Source organism: Mobula hypostoma, chromosome 6 (assembly GCF_963921235.1).
Source record: "Mobula hypostoma chromosome 6, sMobHyp1.1, whole genome shotgun sequence".
NCBI classification, from domain to species: domain Eukaryota; kingdom Metazoa; phylum Chordata; class Chondrichthyes; order Myliobatiformes; family Myliobatidae; genus Mobula; species Mobula hypostoma.
Genome location: NC_086102.1, coordinates 172,308,715 through 172,334,290, shown reverse-complemented (window position 1 = coordinate 172,334,290; position 25,576 = coordinate 172,308,715). Strand labels below are relative to the sequence as shown.

General features: G+C 40.9%; 1 protein-coding gene across 4 annotated transcripts in view; it reads right to left on the bottom strand.

Annotated features, from left to right (window-relative positions):
• The window catches only part of kcnj3a (potassium inwardly rectifying channel subfamily J member 3a), a 201,386-nt gene that overhangs the window by 6,159 nt on the left and 169,651 nt on the right, over positions 1 to 25,576 (bottom strand). Inside the window, exon 3 of one of the 4 annotated variants that reach the window (XM_063052272.1) lies at positions 25,288 to 25,405. The exons of the other annotated variants lie outside the window; for them this stretch is intronic. Coding sequence (XP_062908342.1) covers positions 25,398 to 25,405 — 8 coding nt within the window. The 3' untranslated portion in view covers positions 25,288 to 25,397. Of the gene's footprint in view, positions 1 to 25,287; positions 25,406 to 25,576 lie in introns of those variants that run through there. 4 annotated transcript variants of the gene reach the window in all.

Genomic DNA, 25,576 nt, shown 5'->3' with positions numbered 1-25,576 from the left:
CCTCATCACATTCCTTGCCTTCATGTTCTCCGCCTTGATGCTCCGCCTTGATGCTTTGATACAATGCTTTAGATGATTTCATCCCCCATCCTGAATTGTCTTTCTGCTTATTCAGGGGTGCAGTGCTAGCCAGAGTGCACCCAGAACATCTTTAAGAAAAAAGCCGAACTAACCAAGCTCATTAATTAGGTGCCGCCCAGCCTGATTTGAGTATTTCAGAAACTGCTGATCTCCTGGCATTTTTACGCACAACAGACTCTGGAGTTTACAAAGAATGGTGCCAAAAACAAAAAAAAAATCCAGCGAGTGTCTGTTCTGTGAGCGAAAACATCTTGTTATATCCACTCACTGAATGTTTTTTTTTGTTTTTGGCACCATTCTTTGTAAACTCCAGAGTCTGTTGTGCGTAAAAATCCCAGGAGATCAGCAGTTTCTGAGATACTCATATCAGCCTGAGTGGTACCTAATTAATTAGCCTGTTTAGTTCGGCTTTTTTCTTGAAGATGTGCCAGGTGTGCTCTGGCTAGCACTGCACCCCTGTGCTTATTTCTCACCCTCAATCACTCACAAATTGCACTGCCTATAAAAGGTTAATTTTTGTACTCACTTCCTTAGCTGTTGAAAAAGATGTCAATTGCTTTGAGAATGTAGTTCACCAACTTTCCATGATACAACGTCTTTAAATTTTTTATGATTCCCATATCGGCAGACAGAAGTTCCAGCTAGATGTTTCTCAAACATTCTACATTAGGGAGTGCTGCACAATAGTCAACAAGCAGAAGAATTTTGCTTGATTTCCACTGTAGTTTCACATCCAACTCCTCAGCCATTTCTTAAAACTTTTCGAAATCATCCACACTTTCTGATTAGCATAGTACTCGATTGGTAAGCTATCCATTCTTAGCCCCTTAATGCTTTTCCCAATAACCAACAATTTATTTTTATCAGTTCCTGATGTAAAGGGTATTTGCACAACATAACACAGTTATGAAATCCATTGCTTTCTTTGAACCTGATAGTGTTGCGTGTTTGTAGCAAACGGAACCGTCGGACATGGAATAATAAAAAAAGAACTGTTTTATCAGTGTTGTAGATAAAACTTCTACAGATGTACAGTGGAGAGCATTCTGACAGGCTGCATAGGGGTCGGTGGGGAGGCAGCTACTACACAGGATCGAAGGAAGCTACAAGAAGCTGTAAAATTAATCAGCTCCATCATGGGAATTAGCTTCAGTAGTATCCAAGACATCTTGAAGGAGCCGTTACTCAGGACCATTATTAAGGACCCCCATTACCCAGAACATGCCCTCTTCTCATTGTTATCAATAGTAAGGGGGTACAGAAGTCTGAAGGCACACACTCAGCAATTCCTGAACAGCTTCTTCCCCTCTGCTATCCAATTCCTGAATTATAATTCCCAAAGTGGACATTACCTCCTCTCTCTAAATACCATTTCTGTTTTTGCACTATTTTTAACTATTTAATATACATACATAATTACTGTAATTGACATTTATTTTTTACTATATTATCATGTATTGCATTGTACTACTGTCACTAAGGTAATTAATTTCACAACAGATGCGGGTGATATTAAACCTGATTCTGATCATCTGCACAATATTTTTGAAGCAACTCAGGGAGTTTTGTAGAGTTCCAAGCTCCTGTACTTACATACCTTTCTCGCTGTCTTCTCTCTTGAATTTAATGTGGTGCCTACATTTCCAATGAGACAATCAAAATCTTAAAAAGATTAACTTGAAAACAAGTATTATTTAATTTAAAGACCTCAGCATGGCTAAATTCTTAACTGTTGGCTACCATAATGACCTTAGCTTTCATAAATCTGGTAGCTGCCACTATTCCCCCCCCCCTCCAGCTTGCAATTAAAATGCTTTAAAATCTTCATGACTTAGCTTCTTAGCTAGTTCCTCTGAATTGTGTTTTTTTTTAACATTGGTCCACTGACATGCATACCTCGTCCAGTTAGAATGGAAAACTATTGTTGAGGGCTCTTCAACATCTGGATGCTTACCTTCACGTTTTTGTTTTCATGATGTTCCCTGTTACCCCTCACGTAATGCCCATTCTTCTCGCACTTTATCTGGCCGATGCATCAGGTGTGAAATTGTAGATTTCTGCACTCTAGTTTATCTCTGCCATCTGACAACGAGTGTTTTAGGCAAATTGCTTTTAATTTTGTTCAGTAGGGTCATTTTTTCGGCTAGTGTCAAATCTTTTAGTGGCATCTTGGCCAATATTTTTTAAAAAAGATCAAAAATCACTGACTTTTGAATTGCTGTCCATCAGTCAAAATGGGCAACTGACACAACTGTTCACTCTAAACACACTGTAGTCTCTAATGGCCGCACAAGTGCACATGACTGACTCTTCTGCCCCAAGTAATCGGCATAGAGTCCCAAAGAAACTAAGATAATCTCAGCTGTTTTCTTATAGGTTTTTGTTCTTTAAGAGTCATCCCAAATAAGCATCTGCCCTAATTAACTGATGGTCCAATTAACTGGAATCCACTGGAAATGATATTAAAAATCTTGAAACTGATTGATCAGGTTGTCTTATGAGGAAAAGTTAGATAAATAAATTTATATGTTTCAGAGGTATTTAGCAGCTACCTAAATAGGACAGCTGAGGAAAGACAATGTATGATCCTAATATGATCAGATGTGATTAGTGTAGATATGCAAAGAGATTGGTGTGGACATGGTGTGCAGTATGACCCTATATAAGACGCTGAGAAGCTTTGATAAAGTCTATGTGAAAATATATTTAGTCTTGTGGAAGAATCTAGAACTTGGCTTCACTCTTTAGAAATAAAAGATCATTTGTTTGAAGAAAAAAGAATGAGGAGTTTCTTTCCTACAACCGAGTGTCAGGTGTCTTTAGAACTCTCTGGTCTTACAAGACATAGGAAAATAACTACTGCTTTCTCTATCTACTTTCTTTTGAGGGCTCTCTATATCCACAATGATAAATTCATCAACATTCCTCGATGTCAACAAGTTTCTGGCACAGACATCACATCAATGTTTCTAATAACCAATTTTGATGTGATATACTTCCCATTATGTCTTTGGATATCTGCAGCCATTTGTTGTATATTTATGGTGGTCTCTGTTTTTGACCATGAAATACTTCGTGTGGACTGCAAGTGTTATCGTGGTGGTAGTAGCAGAAAGTATGTGGGAACCAATGACAGCTCACATGATTTTTTTTAATGTTCTGGTTCTTGCACATGGGTTAGAAACAAGGGTAGTTCTTTCAATTGCTGGAGGAACTCAGCAGGCCAGGCAGCATCTATGGAAAAAAGGTACAGTCAACATTTCAGGCCAAAACTCTTCGGCAGGATTGGAGAAAAAAAAGCTGAGAAGTTCTGAAAAGTAGCAAAACTGGGTTAATGATACAAGCAGCTCATCTTGTGTATTTTCAGAAATTTGTAAGCTGGAGGGGGGGAATAGTGGCAGCTACCAAATTTATAAAAGCTAAGGTCATTATGGTCGCCAATAGTTAAGAATTTAGCCATGCTGAAGTCTTTAAATTAAATAATATTTGTTTTCAAGTTAATCCTTTTCTCATTTGAATCTACATGACCTGCTTCTGCCACTGACTTCTTATTTCCTCCACTCATCAGTAGCTTTACATTGCTACCTGTATGTGTATGTCCAAGACCATAGGAATTTGGGCAGCAAGAGAAACTCTTAAGAAATGTTTAAAAAATCTACCCAGTTGAAGTTGTAGCAATGAGGCAATATCACAGATTTATGGGATTAAATTTGTACATTTAGCACAAAACTACCTTAAACCTTGCAATTAAAGTTCAAAGTAAATTTATTATCAAAGTAGATGTATGTCATCATACATTTTCTTGTGGTCATACTCAATAAATTCATAATAGAATAATAACTATAACAGAATCAATGAAAGAACACGCCAACTTGGGCATTCAACCAGTATGCAAAAGACAACAAAATGTAAAAATACAAAAAGAAAGAAATAATATTTAATAAATAAGCAGTAAATATCAAGAGCATGAGTGAGTCCATAGGTTGTGGGAGCATTTCAATGATGCAGCAGGTGAAGTTGAGTGAAGTTATTCCCTTTTGTTCAAGAGCCTCATGGTTGAGCAGTAATAACTGCTGCTGAACCTGGTGGAGTGAGTCCTGAGGCTCCTGTACCTTGTTCCTGATGCCAGCAGTGAGAAGGGAGCTTGTCCCGTGTGTTGGGGGCTCATGATGATTGATGCTGCTTTCCTGTGGTAGTGTTTCATATAAATGTACTCAATGGTGGGGAGGGCTTTATGCGTGATGGACAGGTCCATATCCACTACTCTTTGTAGGATCTTCCATTCAAGGGCATTGGTGTTTCCATATCAGGCTATGATACAGCCAGTCAATATGCTCTCCACTACACATCTATGGCAGCATGTCAAAGATTCAAATGTCATGCCAAATCTTTGCAAACTCCTAAGGAAATGGTGGTGTTGCCATGCTTTCTTCATAGTTGCACTTAAATTCTAGGCCCAGGACATGTCCTTTAAAATGATAACACTGAGAAATTGTGAGTTACTGACCCTCCCCACCTCTGACCCTCTGGTGAGGACTGGCTCATGGACCTTTAGTTTCCCTCTCCTAGTCAATAATCAGCTCCTTGGTCTTGCTGACATTGAGTGAGAGGTTGTTGTTATGGCACCACTCAACCAGATTTTCAATCTCCCTCCTAAATGCTGATTCATCACCACCTTTGATTCAGGCTACGCTAGTGGTGTCAACAGAAAATTTGAATACAGCATTAAAGCTATGCTTAGCCACACAGTCATAAATATAAAGTGAGTAGAGCAGGGAGGTAACACACAATCTTGTGGTGCACCTGCGCCGCTGCTGATTGTGAAGGAAATGTTGCCAATCTGAACTGACTAGATTCTGCAAGTGAGGAAATCTAGGATCCAATTGCACAAAGAGGTACTGAGGCCAAAGTCTTGGAGCTTAGCTCAAGGAATTATCCATCTTCGGGAACAGATTCCTGACAGAACATTACTTTCACTATTTTATTTTTGCTCTTTCTTGATTTAGATGCAACATCTAAAGGACATCCTGAACGCTAAAAAGAGGGTGTTTAGAGATTGAATTAGGGAGGAGCTGAGGGCAATACAGAGGAACCTGAAAGCCAGGATCAGGGAGGCTAAAGACAGGTACAGGAGGAAGCTTGAGTGGAAACTCCAGCAGAACAACATGAGAGAGGTCTGGAGGGGGATGAGGACCATCACTCGGTTCCTGCAAACTAGCGACAGAGGAGCTGAAGGCAGTGTGGACAGGGCCAACGAACTTAACCCGTTCTTTAACAGATTTGACATTGTGGCCCCTGCCCATCCCCCACATGAGCCATCTGTTGTCGGCGCCCAATCAACACATGTTCCACTCTCCCCTCCTACCCCTCCTCACAGTCCCCCACCCTGCTCTCATGACTTCCCCACACGAAACCACCACGGTGGGCTTCACAGCTGAACAGGTGAAAAGACAGCTGAAACGTCTCAACCCAAGCAAGGCTGCAGGACTGGATGCAGTCAGTACCAGCGTGCTCAAAGCCTGTGCCCCTCAGCTATGTGGCGTACTTTGCCATGTATTCAACCTGAGCCTGAGGCTCCGGAGAGTTCCTGTACTGTGGAAGACGTCCTGCCTCGTCCCTGTGCCAAAGACGCTGTGCCCCAGCGTCCTCAATGACTACAGACCGGTGGCATTGACCTCCCACATCATGGAGACCCTGGAAAGACTCGTTCTGGAGCTGCTCCGGCCTATGGTCAGGCCACACTTAGATCCCCTCCAGTTCGCCTACCAGCCCCGACTAGGAGTTGAGGATGCCATCGTCTACCTGCTGAACCATGTCTACACCCACCTGGACAAGCCAGCGAGCACTGTAAGGGTCATGTTTTTTGACTTCTCCAGTGCGTCCAACACCATCCGCCCTGCTCTGCTGGGGGAGAAGCTGACAGCGATGCAGGTGGATGCTTCCCTGGTATCATGGATTCTTGATTACCTGACTGGCAGACCACAGTACGTGTGCTTGCAACACTGTATGTCCGGCAGAGTGATCAGCAGCACTGGGGCTCCACAGGGGACTGTCTTGTCTCCCTTTCTCTTCACCATTTACACCTCGGACTTCAACTACTGCACAGAGTCTTGTCATCTTCAGAAGTTTTCGGATGATTCTACCATTGTTGGATGCATCAGCAAGGGAGATGAGGCTGAGTACAGGGCTACGGTAGGAAACTTTGTCACGTGGTGTGAGCAGAATTATCTGCAGCTTAATGTGAAAAAGACTAAGGAGCTGGTGGTAGACCTGAGGAGAGCTAAGGTACCGGTGACCCCTGTTTCCATCCAGGGGGTCAGTGTGGACATGGTGGAGGATTACACATACCTGGGGATACGAATTGACAATAAACTGGACTGGTCAAAGAACACTGAGGCTGTCTACAAGAAGGGTCAAAGCCATCCCTATTTCCTGAGGAGAATGAGGTCCTTTAACATCTGCCGGACAATGCTGAGGATGTTTTACGAGTCTGTGGTGGCCAGTGCTATCATGTTTGCTGTTGTGTGCTGGGGCAGCAGGCTGTGGGTAGCAGACACCAACAGAATCAACAAACTCATTCATAAGGCCAGTGATGTTGTGGGGATGGAACTGGACTCTCTCACGGTGGTGTCTGAAAAGAGGATGCTGTCTAAGTTGCATGCCATCTTGGTCAATGTCTCCCATCCACTACATAATGTACTGGGTGGGCACAGGAGTACATTCAGCCAGAGACTCATTCTACCGAGATGCAGCACAGAGCATCATAGGAAGTCATTCCTGCCTGTGGCCTTCAAACTTTACAACTCCACCCTTGGAGGGTCAGACACCCTGAGCCAATAGGCTGGTCCTGGATTTATTTCATAACTTACTGGCATAATTTACATATTACTATTTAACTATTTATGGTTCTATTACTATTTATTATTTATGCTGCAACTGTAACAAAAACCAATTTCCCCCGGGATCAATAAAGTATGACTATGACTATGACTATGATCTCTCTGTTCTTTGGGAAACATTTTAATCTGATTGTATTCCCAAGAATTGAGAGCAGAACTCTTATATTTTTGCCACATTCTCATTCAGTTATAGAACATAGAACATAGAATATAGTACAGCACAGTACAGGCCCTTTGGCCCACAATGTTGTGCCCACCCTCAAACCCTACCTCCCATATAAGCCCCCACCTTAGATTCCTCCATATACCTGTCTAGTAGTCTCTTAAACTTCACTAGTGTAGCTGCCTCCACCACTGACTCAGGCAGTGCATTCAACGCACCAACCATTCTCTGAGTAAAAAACCTTCCTCTAATATCCCCCTTGAACTTCCCACCCCTTACCTTAAAGCCATGTCCTCTTGTATTGAGCAGTGGTGCCCTGGGGAAGAGGTGCTGGCTATCCACTCTATCTATTCCTCTTAATATCTTGTACACCTCTATCATGTCTCCTCTCATCCTCCTTCTCTCCAAAGAGTAAAGGCCCAGCTTATGTCTTCAGCTTCCTTTATAATGACTATCTTGTTCTTTGAATCAATATTTTTGCATAATTATTGTCTTGTAAATTGTTGGTTGTAATTGTGTTGTCAATTAAGATATTGTCCTGCGTTTTATGCTCGGCATTGAACCACAATTAATTCTAGTATGTTTTACATACTGGCAATTAAAATTATTCTGATTCTAATTGTGTGCTAATTTTTACAAGGATATTGAAGGATTTTCGAACATTTTACTATGTTAAAGACACAAGCTTTCTCTTAAAAGTTTTGATCAAGCTGTACACCCACCCTTCTCCTCGTAATGAAAATCTTTGTGAGGGTGAGGCAGAAATAAAATATTAGAAACACAGAATTATAAAGTTGCACAACATTGTAGCAGGCCCTTCGGGCCACTGTGTCTATACTGATTACCGTACCATCTCTTATGATTCCGCTTCCCCCTTTGCCATGCTCAATCAAGTAACTATTTGGAAGCCTCTCAAATATTGTTATTGCTCCTACCTCCACCACCTCCTCTGACAGCTCATTTCCAGATACCAACTACATGGTGTGAAATATTTACCTCTCGAATCTGCTTTCAACTTCCTTCATCTCATGTTAAACCTCTGCCTCTGTTCTGTTCTAGTTGTCCCTACCATGGGAAACAGGTACTGCCGCCTACCGTGTCTATGCCATTCAGGACTGCCTGAACCTATATTATGTCATGTTCCAGTCTCCCTTGCCCAGACAAACCTAGCCCGTCTAATCTCTTCTGATAAATTAAGTCCTCCAATCCAGGCAAGATCTCTGAGAGTCGTTTCTGGGTCCTCTGTAGTTTAACCGTGTCCTCCCTGTAATGTGGTGACCAGAATTGCAAACAATAATCTAAGTGCTACCTTAGCAACGTTACGTACAAAAGTAAATTATATAACCAATGCCTTGGCAGATGGAAATAAGCATGTCGTACTCCTTCATCGTTATATCTACCCATGTTTCTATTTTCCAGATGTATCCCAAGGTCAGTCTGTTAAAATACACTACACGGGCCCTGCCATTCACAATGTAAGTCCCACACTGGTTCCATCTGCTTCTCCCTTGCTCTGCTCACTTTCCCAGCTGATCTATAGCTTGTTGCAATCTTTGACAACCTTCTTTGTTGTCAACTTTTCCACGGATTTTGGTGTAATCTGTAAATTTACTAATCATGCCATGGGCATTCTCACACAAATTACTAATACAAACGGTATGACAAACAACAAAGGACCCAGCACTGATCCCTGCAGCACAGGCTAGTCACAAGCCTTCAATCTGAAAAAAACAATCCTCCACTGCTATCCTCTGCCTCCTGTCACCAAGCCAATTTCCTACCTCACCCTGGATCCCATGTGCCAACCTACCATACAGGACCTGGCTAAATTCTAAAATCCACATGGACGGGGTCCCTTAAATTCTTAAATAATGGTACAAATTAGCCATTGTGCTATCTTCTGGTACCTCACCTGTGGTTAATGAAGATACACAAGTCTTTACCATGGGCCAGGAATCTTGTCTGTTGTTTCTCATAACAAGTTCAACTTCAACCTGAGGACCAGTTGCATTTTTTCCCTTAAATATCTTGAAACATAGAATTACGATCACATGTTCCAATGTACAGTACTTACCCTGACCCATTTCCTGAGAGGAGATTCAGTGTAGCCCCATCTCATCTCAGGCTATCTACAAATTGCTTCAGAACATTTCCTGGATACATTTAATAAATTCTGTCCTATTATTCCATCAGCACCAAGGTGGTATATTACACCTGGACTATCAGGTGCATGTAAGTGCGCCTGACGAGGGTCAGCAGTTGGAAAAACGCAGGTAGTAAGCCACAACAACACGTTAGTGCCAAGGGCTTTATTTAGTACCAGGAGGTAAAAGTGCAAAAGCAGCTGAAAAATTGTGAAGAAAAGAAAATATTTACAATTACACAAATGAAAAACAAATATATATGTACAAAAGTCACAAATATATAGAGGCTTTCTCCATAACACACTTTGTCTTTACATTTTTCCAATATAACTATTCACCAACCATCAACTCCAACACCTCCCTTGCAAAGTCAAGACTGAGGGTTTAAATCTAACTCTGCCTGGCCTAAAAGGACCAGGAAATTCTACTGTTGGTTTGGGGGTGAGGTGGTGGGGGGGGGGGGGGATAATCATGTGACCAGACCATAATAATTATTTCAGATGCAGAATTGGAACATTTTAAACAGAGATTCTAACATCCTACCATCTTTTTTTTATTCCACAACAAATGCTTCAGTTAAACCCATAGATCAGTGTCCAAATGCTCAGAGGAACATAAAAGAATAATGCCTCCCCACGCCTGGTGTTGTCTGCGTAGGGTGTCCTGCACCTGCTCCCACTAACACAAGCATTATTTTAGGGTGCCCCAAACTGTCCTTCGGGTCTTTTGGGGCAGTCTGCTGTCTACAAACCGATGTAACAGTGTGAGTGAAAATAAAGAAACTGTTTGGGATGCCTGTTTGAAACAGGCCTGTTTGCCTGTTGAAATAAATGAAACTGTTTGGACCTGAGGCTCCTGTATCTCCTTCCTAATGGCAGCAGCGAGAAGAGTGCATGGCCTCAATAATGGGGGTCCTTGATGATGGATGCTGTTTTCCTGTGACAGCACTCCTTCTAGATGTGCTCAGTGGTAGTGATGGACTGGGCTGTCTTCACTGTTTTTGTATACTTTTCTGTTCTAGGGATTGGTGTTTCCATACCAGACCATGATGCAACCAGTCAGTAGACTCTCCACCACACATCTATTGCAGTTCGTTAGTATTTCAGATAACGTGTCAAATCTTGGCAAACTTCTAAGAAAGTAGAGGTGCTACCTAGCCTTCTTTGTAATGGCACTTATGTGCTGAACCAAGGACAGATCCTTTGAAATGATAACATGGAGGAATTTAAAACTGCTGATCCTCTCCACCTCTGATCTCATGGTGAGGACTGGCTCATGCATCTGCAGTTTCCTCCTCCTGTAGTCAATAATCAGCTCGTTGGCGGCACTACCAATCCAAAATCAAAATGGAAGAAATGCCGCTATCCTGCTATCACTGTGGGGTTGCTAATCTTGCATGATGCAACCTCAGTTCCAATAAAATGATTGTTCCAAAGATTCACATTCTTTATTAGCAATTAGCAAACATACAATCCTGAAGTGATAAACTTAAAGCATACCCAAATATAAGCTAAGCATTATTCAGTGATATTAAGTGGTCAGCAAAGACATGACCTCTGCCAGTCCCAAGCTGCAAACTGCCATGACTTAAGCAAGAATACGTAACTTATTTCCTTCTCTTAATTATCATGTGCCCACTAATATGACTAGTTACCATAATAAACATAATAAATGCACAAAGCAAATAGAGATCGCTGATACATTGACATTGAGCAAGAAGTTGTGTCACCATTCAGCCAGGTTTTCAATCTCCTTATGATATGCTAATTTGTTGCCACCTTTGATTCAACAGTGGTGTCGCCAGCAAACTTAAATAGGGCATTGGAGCTGTACTTAGCCTCAGAGTCATCAGGATAAAGTGAACAGAGCAGGGGCTCAGCACAGAGACTGGAGGTGCACCTGTGAGGATGGTGATTGTGGAGGAGGTGGTGCTGACTGGGGTCAGTAGATGAGGAAATCGAGGATCCAGTTGCACAAGGATGTATTGAGGCTTACATCTTCGAGATTAGTGATTAGTTTTGGAGGGATGATAGTGTTGAATGCAGAGCTGAAGTTAATGAGGAGCATCCTGATGTATGCATCTTCACTGCCCAGATGTTACAAGGCTGAGTGAAGAGCCAATGAAATGGCAATTGCTCTCAAAGATGGTAGGCAAATTGGAGCAGATCCAAGTCAGTCCATAGGCAGGAGTTGATATGTTTCATCACCAACCTCTCAATGCACTCAATCTCAGTGGATGTGAGTGCTACTGTACGATAATAACTGAGGCAGGTTACCACACTATTCTTGGGTACCAGTATAATTGAAGCAAGCTTGAAGCAGGTGGGTACCACAGACTGAGAAGCAAGGGGTTAAAAATATCAGTGAACCAGTACCATTTCTGGACCACAGAGAGTTTACCATGAAGTACAAACCACTACCTTTTGCCTTCCCTGAATATTCTCCAGAACAAACCATGTGATGGGATGAGAACCACAGTATCTGGCATGGCTTGCATAAGCCATGTCTCAGTGAAACTGAGAACGTAGCAATCTCTCATTTCCCTCCAAGCCAGTAACCTTGCCGTTAGGTCCTCTTTTTGTTCTCCAGTGACTGTGTATTTGCCAACAAGATACCAGGTAGGGGAAGTTTTACACCCCAGCAGTTTATTGTGGCTTGGTCCACCCCACCAACCTCTTTTCCAGCCATAACAATGGACTTTCATCCACTTAAAGCTGCTATATCTGCATTCCTGAGGGTTAAGTCTGCAAGCCCTTCAGAAGACTGTGAAATCATTAGTTCATTTAGACCAGTGGATTCCAAAGTAAGCATTTGATTCCTCAGTGTCTCATAATAATTACAATGATCATGTAATCACCTCATCTCTTGCTAACCCATCATTTTCTTAGACTTTGCTTGAAGTGGTTATAGTTGTTGAAAAGCAATGGGATACCTGTGTATTTGTCATATCATGGAAAATCTGGTCCGAAGAAATTGTCGTGTTATTTCTGGATCTGGTCCACACACTATTGTCATTCACTACTGCTATCCTAATATGCTGCACAAAGTTTCTTCCACATTCTGAGACATTTCATCTATTCAGCTTTAAACAGTGTTGTCGCTGAGCAGAATTGCTTGAATTATTTTTTCTGGTGAGTTATAGGGACATAAGAACATAAGAAATAGGAGCGGGAGTAGGCCAACTGGCCCGTCGAGCTTGCTTTGCTATTCAATAAGATCATGACTGATCTGGCCATGGACTCATCTCCACCTACCTACCTTTTCTCCATAACCTTTAATTCCCCTACTATGCAAAAATCTATCCAACCTTGTCTTAAATATAGTTAAAAGCAGGGAGGTTATGCTGCAACTGTACACGGTACTGGTGAGACTGCACCTGGAGTACTGCATGCAGTCCTAGTCTCCTTACTTGAAGAAGAATATACTGGCTTTGGAGGCGATGTAGAGGAGGTTCACCAGGTTGATTTCAGAGATGAGGAGGTTAGACTATGAGGAGAGATTGCGTTGTCTGGGACTGTCCTCACTGCAATTCAGAAGAATGAGAGGAGATCTTATAGGGACATGTAAAATTATGAGAGCAATATAAGCTAGAGGCACGAAAGTTGTTTCCCCTGCTGAGTGAGACTAGAACTACAGGACATAGCCTCAAGATTCGGGGGAGTAGATTTAGGACAGACATGAGGAAGAACTACTTCAAGTCAAGTCAAGTTGCTTTTATTTCCATTTCAACCATAACTGCTGGGACAGTACGCAGTAAAAACAAAACAATGACCCTCCAGCACCATGGTCCCAGAGAGTGGTGAATCTGTGGAATTCTCTGCCCAAAGAAGCAGTGGAGGGTATCTCAGTAAACATATCTAAAACACGGTTGGATAGATTTTTGCACAGTAGGGGAATTAAAAAAGGCAGGTAGGTGGAGATGAGTCCATGCCAGATCAACCATGATCGCATTGAATGGTGGAGCAGGCTCAACGGTCCAGATGGCCTACTCCTGCTCCTATTTCTTGTGTTTTTATTATATTTATTGAAGTAGCCTCCACTTTTATTGGTCAGCGAATTCCCCAGATTTACCACTCTCTGAGAAAAGCAGTTCCTCCTCATCTCCATCCTAAATCTACTCCCCCAAATCTTGAGGCTATGCAACACCATGCTCAGAATCTCCAATAATGCTGACAGATTCAGCTCTTCACCAGTTGTATGGGGCTTTCCAGATTTAGCAATGAGCAAGGAAATGTTGTATGATGCACACAAGCCATCACTGTTTTGTTGTGAAGTGCCAGCGAGCACGTTTTGAAGTTTTCTAAAAGATTTTATGAAGTGATTGAAAATATGGTGTGGGGGGTGGGGGGGTGACTGATAAGTTTGTGGCCTAAGGTAGACGGAGTCAATTTTAGAAAACCTAGCACATTTATTTTTCAACATAGTCCCCTCCTACATGTACACACTTAGTCCAGTGGTCGCGGAGCACACGGATTCCTTCTTTGTAGAAGTGGTCCGCAGCAGGGGTGATTGATAAGTTCATGGCCTTGGGTAGAAGATGAGTTATTAACTAAAGACTTTCTGCATTTTCACTCAAAGAGTTGAACTGCACAGGCATGTGACGAGAGGGTCTTGGACCTCCAGGTGGTCCACAGCAGGGGTGATTGATAAGTTTGTGGCCTAAGGCAGAAGGAGATGAGTTATACAGCTCTCGTTACATGCATGTGCAGTTCAACTCTTTGAGTGAAAATGCAGAAAGTTTGAGGTTTCTCCTCATCTTCTACTTTAGGCCACAAACTTATCAATCACCCCTGCTGTGGACTACTTCTGGAGGTCCAAGACGCCGACTTCTACAAAGAAGGGATCCGTATGCTCCACGACCGCTGGACTAACTGTGTAAATGTAGGAAAAATAAATGTGCTAGGTTTTCTAAAATTGACTCCTTCTACCTTAGGCCACAAACTTATCAATCACCCCTCCTAAATCCCGTTCTTGTTTGCTTTTGTCAGTGTATTCTCTTCAAATGTTCAAGGAACCTGGACTGTTTCATTGCCTCATTTGGAAGATGTTTTCACACAACAGATATTGGTTGCTGCAGGTTGCTTGGTTGTGTATAAGTCTACATTTATCGCTGCCCTAAACCCAGTAACAAAATGTGTAGTAGGTAAGTGTAATTCAAAAACAACATCTTGTCACAAAAAAAAACCTAAGTGATAGGCTGTAGAAATCATTAAGTACTATTATCACAGCAGTAAATAAAATGAAGTCCCATGCTCTCAATTAGAGACATTGTCCTGTAAGTTAGGCCATTCGGCCCATTGAAGCTGCTCTGCCATTCCATCATCGTTAATCCATTATCCCCCTTAAGTCCATTCTCCTGTCTTCTCTCCGTCACTTTTGACAACCAATTAATCAAGAACTTATCAGCCTCAGCCTTAAATTTACCCAATGACTTGGCCTACACAGCTGTCTGTGGCAATGAATTTCACACATTCAACACTCTCTGACTAAAGAAAATTTTCCTTATCTCTGCTGTAAGTGAACATCTCTCTATTTTAAGGTTGTGCCCTCTGGTCCTAGACTCCCCCACTATAGGATACATCCTCCCCACATCCACTCCAACCAGACCCTTCAAAATTTCGAACATGAGGAAATCTGCAGATGCTGGAGATTCAAGCAACACACACAAAATGCTGGTGGAACGCAGCAAGCCAAACAGCATCTATAGGAAGAGGTACAGTTGACGTTTTAGGCCGAGACCCTTCGTCAGGACAGGGTCTTTCAAAATTTGGTAGGTTTCGATGATATCCCCTCTCATTCTTCTAAACTCCAGAGAGTACAGTTCCAGAGCCATCAAACACTCCTCATATGTTAAACCTTTCATTCCTGGGATCATTCTAGTGAACCTCCTCTGGACCCTCCCCTTTCTTAGAGAAGGGGCCCAATACTACTCACAATATTCCAAGTGTGATCTGACCGATACCTTATGTAACGCTCTGGGAAAGGTTTCACTGCTAATGTAATGTTTTTTTCTGTAGCAGCAGTGTTTGGGTCATGGCTAGAGATAATGGGGGATTTGGAATGTACGCTGTCCAATGAAGGGAATGTTTTTTCTTGTTGTGTGTCTCAGAACGAGGTGATCTCAGTCTTCATTTCGGTGAGAGATGAAGAGAAAAGACACCTGAAAGGAGAGGTCATAGCCGCAGGATATAGTGGACTTGGAGTGATGCTGGGAGTCGACGAAGCTTGGGGAAATCGATGGAGGGCCAACAGATGGGAAACTGTGAGCTCCAATATGTGCGCATTAGACTGTTTCATTAAAATGGGCCCTTTTCTTTTTGTTTTCTTTACTAATCCTTTAGTTAATTTAAGAATTATAAAGCTAAATCGTTTAATTGCATATGGTGTACTGTCTGTTATTTCGTGGCACTGATTTGCAACGGCGGAACCGATCACACAGCATCCACACAAACAAGAGGTTTTGCACCTCAGATTCCACATGTTTGGCGAGGCCAGAGACCGTCTTCCCTTGACTAATGCTGCCAGCCGAACCTGAGGGTTACACTTACAAACCCTAAGTATTACATCCTTGCTTCTGTATTCTAGTCTTCTTGAAATGAATGCTAACATGGCATTAACCTTCTTTACCACTGGCTGAAGTTAACCTGCAAGTTAACCTTCAGGGAATCCTGCATGAAGACTCCCAAGTTGCTTTGCACCTCTGATTTCGAAAACATTCTTTTATTCCCCTGCCAAAATACATGACCATACACTTCCCTACATTATATTCCATCTGTCACTTCTTTGTCCATTCTCCCAATCTGTCTGGGCCCTTCTGCAGCCTCCCTGCTTCCTCGACACTGCCTGCCTCTCCACCTATCTTCATATCATCCACAAATTTGGCCACAAAGCTGTCAATTTCTTCATCCAACTCTTTGCCATATAAAGTGAAAAGACTGACCTCTGTGGAACACCACTAATCACTGCCAGCCAACTAGAAATGGACATCTTCATTCCAACTGTTTGCCTCCTGTCAGTCCGCCAATTTTCTATCCATGCTAGTACATCTCCTGTAACATTATGGGATCTTAGCTTGTTAAGCAGCATCATCTATGGCACCTTGTCAAAGGACTTCTGAAAATCTGAGTAAACAATGTCCACTGACTGCTTTGGCAATCCTGTCTGCTATTTGCTCAAAGAATTACAACAGATTTGTCAGGTCTGATTCGCCCTTAAGGAAACCATGCTTATTTTATCATGTGCATCAAAGTCCTCGGAAACCTCATGCTTAATAATAGACTCCAACATATTTCCAGCCACTTAACCATGCTTATTTTATCATGTGCATCAAAGTCCTCGGAAACCTCATGCTTAATAATAGACTCCAACATATTTCCAGCCACTTAAGTCAGTTTAACTGGCTGATATTTCTTTTCTTTTGCCTCTCTTCTTTCTTAAAGAGTAGAAAGGCATTTGCAATTTTCCAGTGCTCAGGAAGCATTCCAGAATCTTGTGATTCTTAATTTCTCCACAATCTCTTCCGCTAATTCTTTCAGAAGCCTGAGGTGTAGTCCATCTGGTGCAGGTGACTTATCAGGTTTCAGGCTTTTTAACCTCCCAAGCACCTTCTCTTTAGTAACAGCAACAATACTCAAATCTGCCCTGACACCCTTGAATTTATGGCATATGCTAGTGCCTTTCACATTGAAAACTGAGGCAAAATAATTAAGTTCAACTATCATTTCTTTACCCCCCATTACTACCTTTCCAGCATTCCAATATCAACTCTCAGCTCTGCCTTACTTTTTATATATCTGAAAAAATCTTTTGGAATTCTCTTTTATATTGTTGGCTAGATGACCTTCATATTTCATCTGTTCTCTCCTTATGGTTATCTTAATTGCCTTCTGTTGGCTTTTAAAAGCTTCCAAATCCTCTAACTTTCCACTAATTTTTGCTATATTATATGCCATATCTTTTGCTTTTGTGCTGACTTTGGCTTCCTTTTTGCTGGAGCTGTGAGAGAGTTAAATGCACAGGAGAGCTGCCCATGACCACTGCTGCAATGCTTATAACTAGTTGGCATTTTTGAAATTAGACGTATCAACATCTTTTCATAAACTATTTTTCACTCAATGGAATCAATGGGCCGCTGCTTTCGAGCAAAAGAACATGGCTGGAAAGAAATGGTTTAAGAAAAAAAAACCTAAGCTGGATCATACACATTAAATGATGATTTGAATGAGAGAGTTTTCACAACAAAGGGAAGTTGAGAAGGAAATGCTGGAAGAGGGAAGATTTTATGGCCAAACAGAGCAACAGTCATTTTTATTCCAGGATGTTTTGGTCCTTTGAATAACAATTTGAAACTGGTTATTCCCTGGAATTAACTACACATAAAAAAATCCATTCAATTGAACTAACTCTATCTTCAATTGTAGGGAGAAATCATCTTCCCTTTACATTGAGCAACATTACCAACATCAAAGCCATCACCATGAACATTCTGGAAATCATTTGAAAGCTCACTGGACCAGCCACATAAATACTCTGAGTTATGAGCCTGTTCAGGGCTGGACATATTCAGAATCACAGCTGTTCTAAGTGGCCCAGCTCTTATTAAGCAACACACATAAAATGCTGGAGGAACTCAGCAGTTCAGGCAGCATCTATGGAGATGAATCGATGGTTGATGTTTCGGGCTGAGACCCTTCTTCAGGTGGCGTGCTTTTCCAGCATTTTTTGTGCATTGCTTTAGATTTCCAGCATCTCATGTTTATGATTTGCAACTTTCTCAGTATCTGGATGGCACGAATCAGAAGTCTAATAGAATATTTTCCATTCCTTTTGTTGAATGTTGCTCCAGCCACACTCAAGAAATTCAATGACAAGCAAAGCAAAGCAACAGTCAGGATTGTCACTGCCTCCAGAACATGGAACATTCAATCCCTTTACTCACTCATGGTTGCTGTCTACCCTGATAACATATCTGCTACCTATAGGGGCAGAGACAACAGTTGTGGGTTTCCCTCTGAGTCACATTCCTAACCTGGAAATATATTATGATTTTTGAATTGTTACTGTGTGAAATTTATGGAATATGAGATAAAATAGTACTATAGAAATATCTTCATCATCGATTCAACTTTGTTCACAATCATGTATCAAAGAGAAATTAAGAATAGTTATTAGATTTGGATCTTGGAAGCAATTATTACATTTAGTGACAATTTTTTTAAAGTTAGATTCAAAATAATGCTTTTAGTTCAATGCAGACTGAAAGTAGGTTCCACATTCTCACAGCTCTGTGTGAGAAAGGAGTTACTTCAGAATAGCCTGTTTGATTTCTTCACGGATGTATTATTGATGAACAATATCTTAAATTCACCTTCCAGTGGGTTTCAGGTTCCAACAGGGAAGCAAACTGCAAATAAATAGATGAATTTGACCTTCCCACTGAGAGATATTTTCCATATACAATGCCAAGAAATATCCATTTCTGCCAATACTTTAGCTTTCACCATATCCCTATCAAGAGCAGAAGGAAGCCATCTACCTTTTCCCAAATCATGGCAAGTCTCTAATCTCCTCATTTCAGAATGTACTCAATGACTAAATTTCCACAGCTTAACTAGAATTTAGAAGATTTGCCACCCTCTGCATGAAAGAAATTTCATCTCAGGCATATATGACCTACCCCCTAGATCCTTAAGTCAGGGTAAGCATCTTCCTTCACTGCCACATAGAGACCTCCAACAACTTTTTAAGTTTTGCAGAGATTTTCTCTCATTCTTCTACTCAAGGTCTACTCAATCCATTTTCATTATGGCAAACTTGAAATCCCTGGAACCAGGTAAACTCCACTCCACTCTATCAATAACAATTATATTCTTCAGAGTTGAGGAGAGCAAACTGCACACTATTATTCAGGTATAGTTTCTCCAAGGCTATATATCCTTATGTGTATAGGATAATTCTTCTTTCAATAAAGGACAAAGTATTCCCCATTCCTAAATATTTACTGCACCTGCACATTGGTTTGTGGTGACTTGTGCAAGAAGATGCCCAAATCCTTTTGAACATTAACAAAATCCATTTGCTGACCATTAAAATAAACATTCTTTCCTGTTTTTTTGTACCAAAGTGGATAACCTCACAGTTCTCTACATTAGTAATGCATCTTCCATCCTTTAACCTATTCACTCATCTTGCCGAAGCCCCATTAAAGCCTCCTTCCTACTCACAATTCCAGACTGCAAGGAGTTACTGCCTCAAAGCAAAATAGTGCAGCTTGGCTCCCGATGAGCTGACTAGTGTATATTTCAAGTGAGTATTGATAATGCTGAGGATAATAGTAAGTTCATTAAATCATTTATCTAAAGGCTCGACATGTGGTGACAAGCTTCTTATTAGTTCTAATGAAACTATTAAAAGAATAGATGTTCCCTACTTTATTATCAGCAGTGGAGTAATCAATAGCACCTGGATATAGATCAAAAAGATAAAACTAAGTGCAGCATCCTGTCCTTGATTAGATTCTCTTTTCAAGAAGTTGGCTGAGCCATTGATTAGTTAGAGGTTCTAAGATGGATTGTTTGGACTTTTATTAGTTCTCTTTACTGGATTATTTTGCAGTCTGCATGCAAATACAGAAAATTTCAGGCATGGCCAAACACAATAAAAAGAATGAAAGTGAGTGTAATAGGTAAGATGAGTGAGAGCATTTATGAAAAAAGCAGAAGCATCTCTAATGCTTACCATAGCATTTCCGATCACCTATACTATAGCCAATCATTGATGGAAATCCTAATCATTTACTTGAATTTAAATTGGTCCCACAACAACCAATGATATAAGTGAACATTTTAATCTGGTGATAGCTATTTCTTTTACATTTTTTAACCATAAAATATTTTTTATGTTGTTTATCTGACCTATGACTGACAACCCTCAGTTTAATCTCTCATTTGAATGGTACAAAGCTAAAAAAGGCTAGAATATTAACAGACAGCAATTGTTGCTTCATCACAAAAATAAGTAACTTGAATTGTTGAAGTAGCACAAGATACAGTTCTCCAAAATCTGCTTTTAGTTTTGTGTAAGGGTACCTTCCTTTTAAAAGGTTGCCCAGGAAACTTAGCAATAATAATTAGTATTCCTGCTGCACCTGTTTAGGCTGGTAATTAATGTTGTACAAGATGCTATTAGTAACGTGAATCACAGTACTCCAAGACAGAATTTGAGAAAGGGGCAGATCATGTTGTGGAATCACACTCCAGCGACGTTGATTTAACACCCCTACTGACAGACTGGGCATTGACTTTCCAGTGAACACCTCTGTATTAATCATTCCCTGAGAATTGCACGTTAAAAACAGACACAAGCTCTGTCTGGTGCCACAGCTGACTGACCCAACATTACTACCCTTGCGATTTACAGGGTTTTTTTTATATAATGGTTGGTAATTGCTTGTGTGGCTTTGGTAGCATTTAATAGTAACTCTGGGATCATAATTCAGTTTGATTGGGCACAGAAAATGGGGACAGATGTGTTCTCAATAGGGATAAGAACGTACTGCAGATATCTTAAAGGCTTAAAGCAATGAAACACACAAGAAAAGGAGGGAAAACCAGATCTAGACCCCCTCAGACAGAGGAATACAGAGAGCAGACAACACAAAAGAAGGATAAAGTACTGAGAGTTCAGTGATGCAGAATGTCTGATGATGTGCACAATGCTGAGGTTGAGATGATAAATGTAGTCACTAGAGTAGAAAGAATTCATGAAAGAATATGGACAAATTTTTTAAACATACATGAACTCTGGGATAACAGTTGTACTGTGGAAACTAACTATTTTTTTCAGTTCATAGTTGCCACTGTACACAGAACTCATTTCACCATTTCGAGGCAGTCAAACTGCTTAGAAAGAGATGCAAGATGCAGAAAGGCAATAAATTAAATCAATTCTGTGTTAGAATATAGAGTAACCAAAAGTACTTATCCTATTAAATGCAACTCAATTAAAATTTTAGATCTGCAATTACAAGGTCATTTGATAAAATGCAAGACGGACAGGTGGACATCACAACAGTTTGACTGAAGTCTTGCAGAGTGGAGGGCAGGTGGTGTGATGAGCTGTGGTATGGATGAGGGCATGAACTTCCATTACAATGTGTAAAAACAGCTGATGAAGGCCAGCAGAGATAGGCTGGCTCCAAGCCAAAACTTGGTCTTAAAGAACTAGCTCTCAACTAAAAAGGACTTCAATCAGAAAGGGATGATCCAGTTAGAACATAGAACATTGAATAGTACAGCATATTATAGGCCCTTCGGTCCACAATGTTGTGCCGACCCTCAAACCCTGCCTCCCATATAATTCCCCACAAATTCCTCCATGTACCTGTCTAGTAGTCTCTTAAACTTCACTAGTGTATCTGCCTCCACCACTGGCTCAGGCAGTGCATTCCACGCACCAACCACTCTCTGAGTAAAAAACCTTCCTCTAATATCCCCCTTGAACTTCCCACTTCCTACCTTAAAGTCATGTCCTCTTATATTGAGCAGTTGTGCGCTGGGGAAGAGGCACTGGCTATCCACTCTATCTATTCCTCTTAATATCTTATACACCTCTATCATGTCTCCTCTCATCCTCCTTCTCTCCAAAGAGTAAAGCCCTAGCTCCCTTAATCTCTGATCATAATCCATACTCTCTAAACCAGGCAGCATCCTGGTAAATCTCCTCTGTACCCTTTCCAATGCATCCACATCCTTCCTATAGTGAGGCGACCAGAACTGGACACAGTACTCCAAGTGTGGCCTAACCAGAGTTTTATAGAGCTGCATCATTACATCGCGACTCTTAAACTCTATCCCTCGACTTATGAAAGCTAACACCCCATAAGCTTTCTTAACTATCCTATCTACCTGTGAGGCAACTTTCAGGGATCTGCGGACATGTACCCCCAGATCACTCTGCTCCTCCACACTACCAAGTATCCTGCCAGTTAGGCACCAGAAATTACCTATCACCTACCTATTGATAGATTTTCCAGCAGGACACTTAGGACTATACATGGTTAAGCTCATAATTTAGAGAGAGGCAATATTAGATGTTATAGTGTCACCTATTACATTATTGTAATATCTCAGCTCAAGTAAAGATAAGATATTTGGAATTATGAAAATCCAGTTTATCAGTATTTATTAAAACCCTCACATTCAATCACAGGATTAGTTCCTTTCCTACCCTTTGTAAATTTGAGTAGAGTTGGTGGAGATGCTTGCCATACAGTGATCTGGACTCATATCTTCTCTGACTTTTGATTTGGCAGCAATAAACAAATGGATGAGCAATAATTTCCTAAAACTAAATGTAGATAAAACTGAAGTACTTTTGGTTGGTGCCAAAGCCAAAAGAGATAAACTTATTGATAAATTTGGGAACTTAGCTCCCCTTCTAAAATCAGAAGCAATAAGCCTGGGTGCTATCTTTGATTCAGATTTGAATTTGAAACCCACATAAAGAAGTGACTACAGCAGCATTTCTACCCTTAAGAAATATTGCAAAGGTACATCCGTTTCTATCACATAATGATGCTGAAAAGCTAGTTCACATCTTTATATCAAACAGACCATATCATTGCAAAGCACTTTTGGCCTTACAAAGTAATCTATTGACAAACGTCAACTCATTTAGAACACCATATAACTAAAACCATGATGAAGGAGCATATCACTCCTGTCCCAGATACGCTGCATTGGTTCCTGTATCTTTGAGAATTGATCTTAAAGATTAGGCAGCAACACCTCCACCATGATTATTCTAAACATTGGTGCTCCACCAGGTTATGTCCTCAGCCCCTGCTCTACTCCATATATACACTCATGATTGCATGCTCAGATTCTACTCTAAATCTATCTACAAGTTTGTAGATTATACCACTATAGGGAGCCACATTGCAAATAAAGATGAGTTGGAGTACAGGAAGAGGATAGAGAGCTTGCTAACATGGTGACAACATTTCCCTCAATGTCAGCAAAACAAAAGAACTGATAATTGACTTCACACATTCCAGTCTACATCAACGGTGTTGAGGTTGGGCAGGTCAAGTGTTTAAGTTCTGAGGAGTGGACATCACCAATAGCCTGTCTTGGTCCAAACACGTAGAAGTCATAACAAAGAAAGATCACTAACACTCTATTTTCTTGGGTGGCGAAAGAAATTTGGCATGTTCATGAGACCCTTACCAATTTTCAACAACGCACCTCAGAAAACATTCTATCTGGATGCATCATGGCTCTGCACATAACCACAAGAAACTGTAGAGAGTTGTGTACACAATTCAGCAAATCACAGAAACTATCCTCCCCACTATGGACTCTGTCTATACTTCTCACAGCATCCGTAAAGCAGCCAATGCAATCAAAGACCTTATGCACTCTGGACATTCTCTCATCCCCCCTCTCCATGACCTTGTTCCACCTCTGGGACTCTCAACCTTATTTATTTCATGGACCAACACCATTGAGCAGAGGGGTCTGTGAACCCCAGGTTGGGAACCCCTGTTCTACCTCAATGTACTGTGCGATGATCTGATCTGTATGAACAACATGCGTGACAAGCTTTTCACTTTTATCTTGGTAAATGTGACAACAATAAACCAATTGCAATTGTTTTCAATTCTATCTTCTGTAAACAAACCCTGGTGGTTGGCTTGTAATTTTAACCTCCTCCAGTTAGGTCTCTCTCCAGGAGGACCACAACCTTCTCATGACTTGGAGGCTTGTGCCTCAAAGACCCGGAGAACTATGTTGGCCGGAGTCAGCGATTTATGCTTTGGCTCTTGGTAGGGTCACCCATGCCAAACAGATCAAAGGGTAGAGGTGGATTAAGAGGTCCACTGGTCCTCCAGGTTTAGGGGTTCAGCTCATGGATAACAACCCTGACTGGTAAAACAACATTGTTACAGAAACAGCAATGAAGAACCCTTCTACATCTGAGTGTGGCATAATTCTGGGTCTCTACTCAGGACTTGCACGACTGCCAGTAGTGAAAATCAAAAAGAAGCTACTTACATGATGAAGGAAGCCCTGAACACCACAAGAGATGGAGGATCTTCATTGCTGCCCTAAATGTCAGTGGTGTAATGGGCATCCCAACCAATTAACAAATTAAGTCTCATTCACAAATTTTGACATTCTACTTCCATTTCCCTAGCCCAGTTTGTTTTCTGCAGATAGGAACAAAAATGTTCCCACCAGTGTTTTTGTGGAACCTGCTTTCCCACAATTTTGACAATCTGCATAAAATATATTTAATCCCTACCATCTGTTTTGCAGTAGTTTACTCTTCCATTGAGAAAAAGAATCATAATCCAATAAGCAGCTGCATTACCCAAAGAAAATTATTGACAAAAGTCAGATTTATTGTGCATCATTAACCTCATAAGAAGCCAAGGGAAAGTTAAATGATATGCAATAGTTAAATTGGTTTTATATTGTAGGCAAAAAATAGTCCAAGTGCAGTAATAGATGAAGATGATTAGTAAATTCTGTCCAGGAGGTAGCTGAAAATGTAAATAACCTTATCTCATTATGATTAGCAATTGTGCTACACTAATGGATCGAAATGAGCTATCTCTCATGAAAGAAAAAATGCTTTCATGTCATAATAGGTTTTAATTGTAAATTTACAAAAGGGATAACTTTTCAAATCTTTTTATTATGACAGACAATTAATGTAAAGCCTGTTTTGGGCCATGAAGTAGGAAGATGTTTGGCACTTTAGAATTTTCTTCTGAATGTAATGAATCACATGGGAGTTAAGACTTCAATATCTCTAATAATCCAAAGCTAGCTTACAATTATAAAGCTCATGAAAAGTTTGACTAAAATGCAACTGCTCAGCTAAGTATTTGTGGAAATCCTGTTTGAGGAAATGTATGTTTCATGGAATGGTTCTTTTTTTTTGTAGGATGGGTAGCTAAAGAAAGTAGCTCAACCATACCTTGATAAGATCTTGTCCTTGTATCATCGAGGTACAGATGGCTCTCAGAAGCTACTTGGTTGTTTTTCCGTATATCTATGTTATTGGCTCCCATGTCATCAGGAAAGGTGGCATTTTTTCCCTTTAATGACCTAATGGGAGAAATATTAGTGTCAATGTGAGGTAATGGGAGGGGTTTAAATCTTCCTCTCTGCTCTCTCTCCCTTTTCCTTATAGACTATTAACAAGTTCGAAAAAGCCAGTACTTGGGTTTTTAGTATTGTATATGACAAATTATGTATATATTGGCATAATTAGCCTTG